The 14,608-nt window shown below is 38.1% G+C and overlaps 1 protein-coding gene across 3 annotated transcripts in view; it reads right to left on the bottom strand.

Annotated features, from left to right (window-relative positions):
* Positions 1 to 1,044: 1,044 nt before the first annotated feature.
* The window catches only part of LOC120539994 (protein Wiz-like), a 117,486-nt gene continuing 103,922 nt past the window's right edge, over positions 1,045 to 14,608 (bottom strand). For all 3 annotated transcript variants that reach the window (XM_039770420.1, XM_039770419.1, XM_039770418.1), the window contains exons 10-15: positions 13,900 to 14,466; positions 11,056 to 11,622; positions 9,905 to 10,122; positions 7,763 to 8,024; positions 3,791 to 3,956; positions 1,045 to 3,697 (exon numbers count right to left, since the gene is read on the bottom strand). In XM_039770420.1, the coding sequence (XP_039626354.1) occupies positions 3,535 to 3,697; positions 3,791 to 3,956; positions 7,763 to 8,024; positions 9,905 to 10,122; positions 11,056 to 11,622; positions 13,900 to 14,466 (1,943 nt within the window). In that variant the 3' untranslated portion in view covers positions 1,045 to 3,534. The remainder of the gene's footprint in view (positions 3,698 to 3,790; positions 3,957 to 7,762; positions 8,025 to 9,904; positions 10,123 to 11,055; positions 11,623 to 13,899; positions 14,467 to 14,608) is intronic.

Raw genomic sequence — 14,608 nt, forward strand, 5'->3', positions numbered from 1 at the left:
TTAATTCATTTGAGCAGTTAGATATATCTATCTATATATCTATATATATCTATCTATCTATCTATCTATCTATCTATCCCAACTGAGCTAAAAAATATTCTGCTGCAGTTTATCAGTTGTAGTTGATTTCGGTAACACTCCACTTGCACTGAATACTCTTTATTCCATCGTTGTAATGTCCCAGTGAAACGTTTAACCCCATGTTCATCACTGACTGCACCAAGATCAGCAGAGAAGTTGTCCCTTTGCGACTGTAGAAAATGAATCGTTACTGACACGCTGCACTAAATGGCTTTGTATGCTTCAAGTATGTTGACAACCAGCTGGATGCTTTTCTGGAGCTCTGTAGTTATCAAGAAACTTCCCAGCATCAACCTTCTATGTCCATGAGAGTTCTTCCAGCCCCACTAGCAGATGTCTGATTTGTGGACCAACAAAAATGCCTTCTTTAATCTTATGGCATCAATAGTTCATGGAAACATCAGTCTCAATCAACCAGAATCCTTCTCCCTTCTTTGTTCATTGCTTTCACAAAATTTGTAATCAGTTCCAAGTTTTATACGACCCTCCTTGTTGGGTCAACAAGTGGTTAATGTGCCCCTTCCAGTTCTTAGATACTTTCTAGCACAGCTAGCCTATCCAAGCTGCATTCCTAGTAGCAGCATCACTTCTGCTAGATTACCACAGATTGTTTGATTTGTGGTACTGTATGATTGGAAATCACAAAAATTAGCGACTGTAGGTAATGGAATGCGACCGGTAAACATAAAGGTGATTTTTGTGATCAGCAGACCAAAATCTATAAGATGCACAACAAAGTGTTTGAGATGTTAAATCTCTATTGTCCAGTGTACTAAACTGCTAGCCCCTCTTCATTACAGGGTCATACTGTCAAGGCAAACCGAACCGTTTCTAGTGCCATTCACTGTGCAAGAAAAGTATAAAAATGCAATGGAAGACAAGTGTAGACCCCACCACCAAAGCCAACATAACATTCACACAGCTGGTGGGTCAGGCTGGCATTCAGAGACAGATGCACTTAAAAGAGATTATAAACATTTATTCCATTCGGATTATTATTATTTAAACAGAGTCTACATGATGGGCATCACGGTTTTGTAAAACTCAACATGGCATCAGTTAAAAGTCTGGGAAAGACAATGGAGCAGTCTTTAAAATAAAAAAAATGAAAAAAAAAAAAAAGGTCAAAGAAAAGGTCCTCATGAACCAGCATCAAATTAAAAACATATATGGCCATTTAAGGTGTTTCATGTCTGGTTTCACACCAGGTTTTGCAAACTACTTAGGGAAATTTGAGTGGCTCAGCTCCAAGAGCTGCAACAAGGCCTAAAACATTAAAAAGGATACAAATAATTTACACAAGACAGTTACACAGTTAGTAAAGACAAAGGAACACCACCAGTGCCAGTGATCTGTCCACCCTGGACTATGGCTCAACTCACAGAGCTGTGTGGTTTAAATGAGCACCATCCTCACTAACGGAAAATCCAACTTTTCTAAGCACAAATTCTGAATCCCAGTGGTGCCTCCTTTGTTTTGGAACACATACTGCTGGGGTCCAACAAATTCAGCTTGGATGCTGCTTGACTAGAAGGAGAAAAGGGAACAAAGTTCAGTTGAATTCCTAGACAAAACTAGAGACTGATGAGAAATTTTAACCGTTCATTATTCACAAACTCAAGTGGACGAATCTAGACATACATAGAAGAGAAAAGGGTGGAGGCAGTGCAAGCCAATGTGTGTGTGTGTGTGTGTATGTATATATATATATATTATATAAAATAAAAAGTTTTATTATTGCTTGGCATGATAGTGCAGCATCAGTCCAAGTAATTCTAATATCACAGGTATTCTCTTTTTAAAAGGTTTCTGGGTTAGTCACCCACATGATAATCACTTCATTGGACATTCTAGACTCTTTATACTTCAAACATAAAACCAATTCATTCTCCCACCACTAAGGAAAGTCAAGTGCAAAAGGTCACCCATGTCAAATTATTGGGCCCAAAATGCAACAGCCAACCACCTAGTGGCTCAAATCTACAAACAAAAATTTGGTTTTATAAAAGGAAGTAAAAACTAAAGATAGTTTATTTATTAAAACAGCTACCTCTTTAGAATCCACAAGCTTTTAAAAAGCTGACTGGTAATACACTCAATACTGATAAGCACTGGTAGTGTTTCGATACCTTGTAATTAAAATGTCTCAAACAGATGGGCACACCATTTTAGAAGCACAAGCTGCTGTGCTTCCTCATCTGCTTTCATTTTTGCTTTAATGTCAGTTCTTCCTGTAATATTTTTTTTTTTTTATATATATATTAAGTGTCCCATTGCCAAAGCAGGAGGGACAAAGGTAACAAAAGGCAACCTCTGCCTAAACTACACCACATGAAGGAAAAAGGAGGGGGAAACCACCCATAAAAACCCCAGGGCATCTCTTTTACCCGCTACACCTTTCCTTTAACTATGTGCTAGAAGAAGGAAAGCAGGAGCAAGAATATCACAATTAAATTATTAGGAAAAGAATAGGGTCATTGGTCCTAAAAGTAAATTAAATGCCTTTCACAAAACAAAAAAAAAAAAAAAAGATTGACCACTTGTGCAAAACATGGTAGTCTGTGAGGTGGACGACCATGGATGGTTAATAGGAGGAAAGAGCGATGAATTTTTATTGGCATACTGATGCACCCATTAAATTTAAGTTATAGAATCAATATGGGTGGCCGGGGATTAAGGGCATAGGGTATCTCATTATAAACCCTTAAGTGTAAAGGCAAAGGGAGTAGCCACAAGTCAGCATCTGGATATGCACACTGGTCGACGTGCCTCCCTCGGATGTAGAACGGCAAAGTGCTTTTTTTTTTTTTTTGGAGGGGGCGGAAATAAGGAGTCGACAACAGGTGGTGGCTGCAAAAGTGAAGAGCGCAATTACAATTATCAGTACCTTGGTCTCCATTAATATGATCAGCATTATTAATATCCAAAAAAAAAAAAAGCTGCAAAGAAACTATTGCCGGAATTAAAAAAATATTTTTTTTTACTCTTTTAGAGTCCCATGATTTTTGGCCTTCTGGGAAGAAAGAAAAATTAAAAACCTCCAACTGTAGGCCTAAGAGACCAGTTTCCCTTTTCTGCACAAATTGGGCCTATCATTTAAAAAAGAAAGCCATCCTTGGTTTAAAAACAAAAAAAAAAAAACATGATCACATCTGACAAAGAAAAAAGTCGTTAATAGTCTTAGCCTTGAACAGGTATGACAGTACATATGTAATCTTCTGTTACGTTAATTGAAATAAAATGTAAAATGAAAGCATTCAGCCCCTGTACATTTTGATGAAATGTTCTCATTTAAAAGACAAGACCCCAACAAGACCCCAGGCTAAATTAAAGGGCCAAAGGGCAAACAAAGTCCAGCCAAAATTAATTCGGCAAGGCAGGTAGGCTGGTACACCTGATCTTTGGAGTTTCTGGAGGATTTTAAAAGTGATAAAAACAGAACTTGGAAATGCTCTACAGGACCTCGGCGGGGGTCTCCATAGGCACCATAGGCGTGATACTTTCTTCCAGAGGAGCCTCAGATTTTGGAAAGTTCATATCCAGGATGTGCTGCTGTAAATGACGAACCCAGTCTTCCTGAACTGAGAGAGGACCATGGAACTCCACTTCACAGAACCTAGAAAGTGAGGCACAGTTAAAATGGAACTTTCCTTGCTTGAACGGGACTGCATTACAACTATTATAAAAGGGCCAGCTGGCAGACACTTACCGGCACTTCAGGGAGTAAATATTGCCAACAAACTTGACTAGTGGAGTGGATGGAGGCTTTGGCACAAGGGATGGGATAGTACGCACTCTGGGGGCCATGGGACGACTTTCCAGAGCCTCATCACTTTGTAAGTGTGCAGGGTGCTTTGGAGGTCTTCGTTCAAATCCTGAAACAAATGTATCAAGACCTTCATTGTCACATAAGAACAAACTCTACAAAGAGAAACAGTACCAGATCCTAAAGGTGTATATAAAAAGGGAGGCTGGAATTAAAAAGAAATAATAAAAAAAAACACTCAGTTTCTATTATTCTCAACAAGCTTTGATGAACCCTAACTTGTCCCAAAGAGTTTATTCTTGTAGAATGTTTCTCTCAAAAGGCAGGTTCTGAGTGTGTAAAGTGTCCTGGAAAAGTGTTCAGACTAAAGATTTCAAATACTGTAGCATTACAACTAAAATCTAGTTGCAACCAGAATTTTAAACATGATCCAGAAATCTAAATTCCCTGGCTGCAGTCTTACTGGGACACCTGTTTAAGCCATTTTAAGCCATAGTATCAAATCATTGGTGGAAAGCATCTATAAGCTTTGCACACACCTATGGGGTGGGGGGAAACAGGACAGCAGCACTTGTTGCCATTCAATTTCAAACCATGTCACAGGGTCTCAAAGAGACCAAGGTCAGAACAGGATAGAGAACATTGACCCCCTCCATTCTTGAACCACTTCAGTGCTTTTAGTCCCGAGCTTAAGGTCCATGCAGTATAACTGATGAAAGTTTCTTCTTCATCCAAATTTTAGTTTTTATCAAAGTGAAAAAGCACCACTATGTTTCAATTATTGTGCTCAGCTGATTTTATCCTTCACCTTTTGACTTGGGACAGCGTTTAGAGGCATCCCAAGTATATGATGTAATCTCGACTGTAACTCACTACAAAGATAATCTTTTTCTTGGAACAAGTTGTAACACATGTAGTCTTTTACATCTGACCAAAAAAGCTGTCCAGCTACCTTACTCAAACTTCAGTGCTTCACACTTTCTAAAATCATTTGGGGGAAAAAAATTAAATGTGTAAAATTAAATTTTATGGGTTAACCACAACCACAGCTGCAGTGACCAAATCAGTGCCACCATTTACCCCACAAACTTCCTTCAATGAAAACACTGAAAAATACATGAAGCCCACCAACCACCGATATGCATACCAGAAATTAATCATTTATCAGCCAAAACAGCATGTCTTTCACTGAATACTGTATCTGTGCTTTGAGCATTTCTGTCACTTATAAATGTAAGCCTCAAATACCCTCTCCTTTTCTTCATTTCATTTCTCATGCAGTTTGGCTTATTTTGTGATGAACATACATCTGCCCACAGGACAGACCACTATATAACCTTAAGTATAAATTTTACAATCTGTATTCAAATGACTATCAACTTCTTCCCTACCTGAATTAGCATTCTTTCTTTACTAACAATTCTGTTTTGGTTGATATCCATTTTTGGATTACTAGTTCACCAAAATACACAGTTCTTTGTTTACCACTAATGTTATTTATATAAACAGCCTCATTGGAATATTCCATCTAGAATATTTAATTGCATTGTTATTTAATTAATGTCTGGATCATTTTTCAATAAATTTGGTGGATTACAAGTACTTAATACAAGGACTGATATTTAAAACCCTCAGGCAGATGACAGTTAGTGATCCTTAAGATTAATAAGTAATTTTACAATGAGGATGAATTTTTTTCTTTGCCATTTTGGCAGAACAACAAGAGTGAATTTATGATGCTTTTCTTCTATCCATAATCTCATATCATGCAGAGTTCTTGATATAGGAACAAAGACACAACTATCACTCACTAAACTAAGCGGATCTTCCAAATTGGCTACTTGGTCTCTCAGTGGCTTGTCAGAACATTTACTCAAATAGTCAAATTAAAAAATGAATACCAACTTCAGTATTGCAGAATCAAATCACAACACGCAATACACAGCAAAGCTTAAAAAAGCAATTCTGTCATACTTTGTTTTACAGTTGTCATTGCGAAGTCCCCCTAACAACTGGAAGTCCAATTTATTCTAATGCATTTCATTCATCAGAAATATTTAGCATTTTATACATTGCTACATAAACCAAGCAAGATGAAAACAGAAAGCATGGAGTTAAATAACAATGTAAAGGAACACTCAGTCTGCTGCAAATCAAACTGGAAAAAACAAAAAAAATAAAACCACATGTTACCAGAAGCACTGCAGTATTAGTCATTATGGCGCAATGTATGAAAACTGGAAAAGTACCGAACAACCCAACTTATAAAATGGCACGATACCAGCAGTAATCTAATTTTGGTATCAGAAGTAAAAGGCAGGCACCGTGCACTGTGTCATTTATGAGAATAATCTGAACTCCTAGGGAGAACAAACCCATTCTTCAATATTATATACGTATTCCAGTGGGCTCGATATATGAAGGGGTACTCCCACACCAGTTCTTCGCAGAAATACATGTAGATATTAATGCGCTACAAACACCTAGGGGGACATTCCTCCAAAAATCCCCCCACTACTGACAATTTATGAGATAACTCATACCTCAGTATACAGCTACTATAAATGCAGCCAGTGTGCTGGTGATCTCTGCAGTCACATCTCAGTTATTTATTACAGTGCATCTATTGTACAGCACAGATTTTTTTTGGTGGTAACAACATGCACAAAACAATGTTATAAATGTACTTTCTGTAGATATAAAAAAAAGGTAAAAAGCTGTTCACGTTTTGAAACAACTACATTTGTTGCAAGATGATTATTTTTATAACGACATTGATTACAATAGTGACGATTAATTGGAACCCAAAGGCTCTGGTACTGATGCAGATAGTGAAGCGACTGAGGCCTTAGATTTCCCAATTGCAGGTGCTGATAGCAGTTCTGATTTCATTCTCAAATCACCCACTGTCATTACTACTTAAGACTGACCAGCTTGGATTTCAGTTGCCCCAAAAGCATTTTGTCATCGTAAGAGGTCCAATATGTTAAGATTGTTAGAACAGCACTACTTGGACAATCTACTGCCCACTGAGTGCAAACAGTAATGAACTAGGAAATGTGCAGTGTGAAACAAGTGTGGACAGTGCAAAGAAACTGTATTTGCGACACATTTGCTTCCAAGACTGCACTTGGCATGGTGCCTGCCATGCTTCAAGGATTCATATTGAAATGAAGACTTAAGTTGCAGGTGAAATTATTATTTTTTTTAAATTTTCAGAGGTTTGACATGAGTTACTGTTGGTAATAAAACCATTGCTTCCAATACATTTCTTAACAATTTTGACAGAGTTTATTATTTATCATATTTGCACAGACCAGCACTGTAGCATCCTGGTAATAAAAAAATGTCCAACAGTAAATGTGTTAAAAGAATGAGACATGATTATCTATATATAAAAAATAGAAGAAAAAAAAAAAACACAACAAAGAAGCAAGGTGACATTTGCCTGTGGCGTAGACAAGCAATTTACTCCAGGGCACACAGTAAATAAGAGGTTGTGATTGAACCAACAAACCTTTGGTTTAAAGCATAATCTATCCTGTGCACCACTAGAAATCTCATGCCAATTCTTAGCCACTGCTTGACTACAGTAGTATGTATGGTGTAAAATGTGTAAGAGAAGAAAACAGGAATTGTCAGTGAGGCAAATGATGGCCTATACATGAATCCCACAGTGGAAAAAATACAAGAAATGCAGCTTTACATAGCATTCCTTCTCAAAGTTTAATTCTTTCCACATAATTTATCTGGAAGAATAACATCAAGCAAAATGAATTAAATGGTAATGGATATTCTTCTTGAATAATAACACACACAAAAAAAAAAAACTACATTAGCTAGCTAAACACAGCTTTGAGAAGAGAACAGGTTCTTTTAGAAATTTTGTCCTTTTCAGTTCAGAAATCTGCTTACCGCGTGGTGAGCGAACATTGAGCTCACTTCTGGCTCCTTTCTGCTGATGTTGAGGTTGAAATGGAGACTGCTGCTGGTCCTCTGTGGTTGGGGATAAAGATTCCTGCACTCCATCATTGATCTCATTTGCTCGACCAGAATCACAGTGGACATCTTTTCCTACTCGTTTACCCTGTGAAATACTTGGCATCTGCCGGCTGACTGGAGAACGGTTGTGTATTAGAGCGTCCAATTCAATAGGATTTAAAGGATGAGGGCGGGCCTGAGAGAGACAAAGACAGGCAGATTTGATTTTAGAACTTCTTGTATCTTTGTAACAGGCCTAACTTGAATATTACACATGCAGATTAAAGCAAAAGACAGGGTTCGTAATGAGTGCCTTTGTTAAAAGATGATACAGTCAATGGAGAGGAAATACTACTGCAAGCAGCGGAGAGTTCTCAAAGAATTTAAAATCATAAAATAAATTCCTCCAGGCGTGTACTGAACACAATTCCTGGTTTACCCAGGATGGTGCCAGGAGGATCTTAGAAGCAACAGAGCTTAATAAAATCAACTTAATATCAAAGGATAGTAAACAGCATGAGGAAAAATCCAGAGGCAGAAAAAAAAAAAAAACGGCAGAGACCAGGAAACAGTAGCATTCAAAATGAATAAAAGGTGGAAAAGGACCACAAAGATATGACAGGAAGGCAGAAACAGAATATGTATAAAAAGGAACTGGGACCTTTACGAAAAAATGACATATATGGTCAGAGACTAAACCCATTAAATACCACTTCACATGAGTCAAATAAATTTATATTGAATAAATTGATGATCTGGTGTTTTGGAGGAAATTTTGACTACATTTAAAAACAAATCCCGGCTCCAAAATACAGGGTTCATATATTGAAGTACATTTCAAATTCCAGGATTAAAGATTCAGCACAATAATCCAGAACTACTTTACTCTCTGGATCTCAATATCCACAGCAAAATCACATGAACCTAATAAGAACACATGTGAATTCAAACATGTGGCCTATATTAAATTTCTGACTTCTTAGAAAAAACTGACATTGAAGCACACTTTATTCATCCAGAGTAACAGAGCAGTAATACACTATTTATGAAACTCTAGGCATGGCCACTACATTTTCTAGGCAATGAATGTTATGCAATACATGTGATATGCACAGAGTCAGCTCGTGTCAATATTTTGGTGTGTGCAAGCAAAAGACACAAAGAAATCGCACAAAAAAGAATGTTTTGCTCAAGTGCTGTTGACAAACATTAACACTTTAAATTACAAATAAAAAAAACACAGAAACTTTACTGTGTTCGGGGGCTAATGACATGATACCTATTAGGCACAAAAAAAAAAAAGATTAAAAAGAAAATTGTGGCACATTGGGTGAAAAATACAAGGTATATCATGGAAAGGGCATCCATGCACACTGTACGACTCTCTATGATCTCACTATCAAGAAACAGTTCCTGAAAAAGGTTACCCACATATATTCATAGGTGCTGGCAAATAAGTTATGACTTATGAATAATGCTAGTTCATATTTAACAAACTGATTTCAGATTCAGATATTCACTTTTAATCATATTCAAAGACAAATATGGCGCTATAGAAGTGTCACTAGCATTATGACAAAGAGTTCATTGTGTTGACTTGGCCTCCAAATTCCCAGAGCACAATCCAATTGAATGTATGTGGGATGTGCTGGGAAAACCAAGTCTGATCCATGGAGATCCCGCCTTGCAACTTACAGGAGTTAGAGGATTTGCTGCCAATGTCTTGGTGCCAGATAGCACAGGACACCTTCAGATGTCTTATGGACTCCACGCTTCAATGGATCAGAGCCATTTAGGCAGGACGTGGGGAGCTACACAATATTAGGCAGGTGGTTTTAACATCGTGGCTGACTGGTTTAAAGTGGACAACACTTCAAGTTGCTTTACAACTTTCTTTCTTGCACAGTACACGTATACAACAATGTTACAATTGTTAAAACAGGCACTTTAACGGTTGAAGCATACTTGGGTGCTTGTGACATGATGCTCTAGAAAAGGATTTCTGAAACACTGATTAGTTTAAATGCCAGAACATACACCACATTCTTCACCCATATGGTTGTAATGCCTTTATACCTTCTTAGGAAAGGGTCTCCCATTTTGCAGATAGCTTCGATGCACTTCTGCCACTTTATGAGGCTTGCTCCGAATCCAGGCGCTCAAGGTCTCTATTGGGGATCCATTAACGCACCACTCCGTCACGCCAAACTGCCGTAGGTGTGCACGTGCGTGGCTTGCCAAAGCCTTGCGGTTTTCAAAATAGAAGCCACAGAGCTCACAACTGGCATCAGTTGCTGTTTGAAATAAAACACATAAAAGAATGGTTACTAAAAAAATTTCTTCCTCCTAACTGATTTACAATACTGTGGTAATGCCTAAAATGTTCCACAGTTCCAATTTATAACAGGAATCGAATAGTGTGAGGTTTTTAAACACAGTCCTGCCACCAACACTCGTGTTTTCCTTGAGAGTTGGAGGACCTGCAGGCAGGGCTGGATGCAGGTTAATCACTCTGCCCATAGTAAGAAGACAACCAAATATCATTGGGCTCAATGCATTTTCCTAAACGCACAAAATTTACTATTCAGTGTTGTACTAAAGAGAGCAATTTTTTTTTTTTTTACCAGTTTTGTTTAAAAGAAAAGAAAAACAGCTCCCAATTATATTAAAAAAGGAAAATTAACTATGTAATAAAACATGTACTCAAATCTAAGGAATCATTGGAAAAATAATCATTAAAGAGTTTAGAGTTTAAAACCAGGGAAAATGTCTTTATAAAGAGGTGTGGGAGACTGGAGAATCTGCCAAGACGTGCCGATAAAGAACAGACTCTGTGAAATACTGGGAGCAGCTTAGTTTTCACCAAATCAAGCCAGCCAAATAAAACAAACAAACAGTCTCCCATCTTTCATTAAACCTATAGCATACACCCATGCTCCTACACTTTACCAACTTTCATACATAAAGCAGGCTATTTACTGTAGAAGCAACAGATACATAAACAGTAAAGTGATACTTTTAGAACAAAAATAATTAACACCGTAAAGATAGCTGTACTAAAGTCTCCTTCAATCTCCTATCTTTTTAAAGATGTCAAACACAGGCACAATTCTAATTATCTACAGTATTAGGTTTAAAATAAGTGGCGAACTAACAATTTACATTTAAAATCAGTAACCCTAATTCTAAGCATACTTAAAATAGAACAAATATATTTCTGTGCTTACATGCATGTGGGGTAGATTTGTCTGGAGAAGTCAAAGATTTAGGTTTAAAGGGTAGCTCTGTCTGGACATAATTCTTATTGGGCGTGCGATGCACATCACCAGTTGTTCCCTGGAGACTTCTTTCATCACCATGTGTTCTCTTGCCAAGGGACTTCAGAAAGTTACTCTGGTGTTTTCCATTGACAGACAGACCAATTCCTCGGCTAAAAGGACTGCTTAAGCTGTGCTTCATCATTCTGCCAGCTGGTCCATGACCACTGTGCAACATGGATGCAGATGGTTTTGATGAAGTAGGCACACTGAACTGCTTATGATAGCTAGATTGGTCTTCCCAGGAGGATGCCACAAAGCCACCGTCGGTCCCAGGTTCTTTCTTGATAGCTGGCGGTTTTCCTTTCTTGCGCATCACCTCACGCAGGGTATCTATTGGAGAGCCATTTACAGTCCACTCTGTGATACCCATCTGTCGCAGGTGAGAGCGTGCATGGCTAGAAAGACCCTTCCGATTCTCAAAATATTCTCCACAGAACTCACAGCGGATATCTCGTACAGGTTCTCTCTCCGAAGCTATGGAAAAAAGCAAACAGTAATTTTTGTAGCTTTGAAATTTGTAATAGAGAAATTAGCTCTGCAGATATTACAGGGCAGTAAATGAAGCCTTAGGTTTGGTCAAAATGAAGGAAAATAAAACAAACAAAAAACAAACTGCCAAACATTCATTGTATGAAAACCTGAAGAGAAAAACATACATTTACAGACAAAAAAACTGAAAATAGCCACCTTTACAATTACCACTGATGGTAATATAGATTTATATTGATCCATCAATTCATTTTCTGACCAAATTACTTTGATAATATGTAATCAAAGTTGGGGTTTGAATTAATTGGTTCTTAAGGAAGACATTTAACCCCACCTCATTCCCGGGCAACCGGTGTGCTGTGGAATTTTCTAGGGGCGCTGCGAAAACTTTTGTAAAATATTTAAAATTGCTAGTGTTTTTGAACTTTTGGTTGATTAAAAAGATAATGTTTAAAAAAATATATTTTATGTTGGAACAAACAGATAATGGAACACTTACGGAAATGAAGTCTAAACATTAAATTTAAGATTTATCCTTTGATTCCTTGATTAATAAAATGTCTTTCAAATTTGTAAAATTAACTGTTTTTATTGGTGATTGTCCATAGATTGTGTCATCAAGACTTTATTTATGGGCAGTCCCGCAGGTGCGCTGCGAAAGAAAATTTTTGGACTTGGTGCGCCGCAACTCGAAAAATGTTGCCTTTCACTGCCAAACCTTTTACCTCGTTGTTAGCATAACGCTCAGAAATGAAGGCTATAAACTTTGAAAGACCACAAAAAACTGCTACATTTCCACTATACTTTGACTCTAGTGTTCTAGTTTATACCAATAAAAACAGAAGTAGAAAAAAATTAAATTGTGTACACTGAAAAGGCAGACCTTGGATAGTTATACAGGGTGAGCCAAATAGAAATACCACAACTCAAACATTTATTCTACAAAAATGCTACAAGATACATTTTATTACAACACGAAAGAGTATACAAATAATTTTTTTTTACTGTATTTTAAAAATTATGCCTTCAAGGTGGTGGCCATCATTAGCAATATGCTCTTCGAGAAGATTTCTGAACACTCACATGACTAGTTTGGCCATTTCAAGGGGAATAGCGGCGATTTTGTGGCGAATAGCGCCCTTGAGAGCTTCAAGGTTTTGATGTGTGTGTGTATACCTTCTACTTGAGATAGCCCTACAAGAAGAAATTCAGGTGAACGTGAAGGACCCGAGACATCACCACGCAGGGAGATCAGCTTGCCTGGAAACATCTCCTGCAAAACTTGCACGGATCTCTGCACTGTTGCTCCATCCTGTTGAAACTAGGCATCCAACACATCGATTTCTTCCAGTTGGGACCGCAAAAATCTCTCTAGCTTTTTAATGTAATGTTCCAAAGTGATGGTGACCGTTTGAAAGGTGCATTGCGTTGTGATGATGGATTCTTTGTTTTTGAAGAATGCTTTGACAGCGAAAGCACGGCATGCACCAGATCAAGGTATGTTGCTGACTGAAAACTATAAGGGATTGCCTATCAAAGGACCCCCACCCCAACCCACTCGTCTGTCTCTACCTCACACAAAGACCTAGAAAAATGGAGTACTTCATTTTGGCTCACCCTGTACAACATCAAACTAAATGAAATAAGAAGTATCTTTATGGATATGATGTGTGTAATTCTAAAGTGTGGGTTTTCTGTTTATCTGAAAGTGTGCCCAATTGTGTCCCAAGATGAAACTAAGATTGTAGTTTCAGATAACAATAAAACAATTTGAAAATACACTTTTAATATATCTTGTAAGAGATTGTTTTTGCATTACAGACTACGGCTGTGTGATTGAAAAACTATTATTTCAGTGTTACTGTCTCAGTTTTAAACCATGGGCACACACTTTCAAGTTCGAGTTTAAAACTAATAATGTGCTTCAGGCTTAGTCTTAGTGAAGGTTAGGCAACACAATTAGGAATCATCAATTAACCTAAACAACTTGTGTTTTTAGGGATGTTAACAGAAAGCTACAGTTCCTGGAGGAAGACCCACAAACAGTGAGAGAACATTCAAACTCCACACAGTCAAACGCATTTCCTGTCTTGCATCAAGTGCTATTGGAATAGGCTAACCTAACATGCACATCTCTGGGGATGTGCAAGAAAACTGAAGAGCAGTCTCTACACTGACGACAACCAGCTGCTGGAACTATTAGGCAGCAGTGACAAACAAACAGAAAAAAAGATTGACAATAAAAAGTAGAAGTCAGCTTACCCAGACTCAGTGGGAGAATGTTGTCCGGGCTGGACCAGTTGCGATGACCTTGCAATTTGTCAGGTGAAAATCCTGATGTTGCAGACACTCCAGAAGCCAATTCCATTTGGAGAGAGTCTGCCTTCAGCTTAGACAAACCACCAGTTGACATCATCTTGCGGGCAGTAGGCTGATTAGGGTGGGAATGTCCAAGGCCAAAATGGATTCGTTTGATCAAATGAGCAGAGGAAGATGATGATGAAGAAGCAGCTGTCGATGGAGAGGATGGCTCTCTCTCTATTGAAGAACGGGGCTCTGGTGAGCCTGGTGTTGAAGGAGGCCCAACAGTTGAATGGTGCTGGGATTTGTGGAGTGATTTAGGGTTTGGAGGAGGAGAGTGAGAAAGAGGCAATGCAGTTGGAAGCCCCTTACGTTTGATGAGGTCTCGTAATGTGTCGATAGGGGATCCATTGACAGACCATTCTGTGATGCCAAGCTGGCGCAAGTGAGAGCGAGCATGACTTGACAGCCCTTTCCTGTTCTCAAAATACTCGCCACAGAACTCACAGCCAATCTCTTTAATATGGTCTATTGGGTAAATGGGGAAAAAAAAACAAACAAAAATATTAATCTGGCCTACACCTTTATGCAGGTCCACCAAACAACAATGAAGTTATATCCAGTGTTATAAACTCATTCTTGCAGTTATAATTAGAGACCTCTTGTTGGG

The sequence above is a fragment of the Polypterus senegalus genome, chromosome 12 (assembly GCF_016835505.1).
Source record: "Polypterus senegalus isolate Bchr_013 chromosome 12, ASM1683550v1, whole genome shotgun sequence".
NCBI classification, from domain to species: Eukaryota; Metazoa; Chordata; class Cladistia; order Polypteriformes; family Polypteridae; genus Polypterus; species Polypterus senegalus.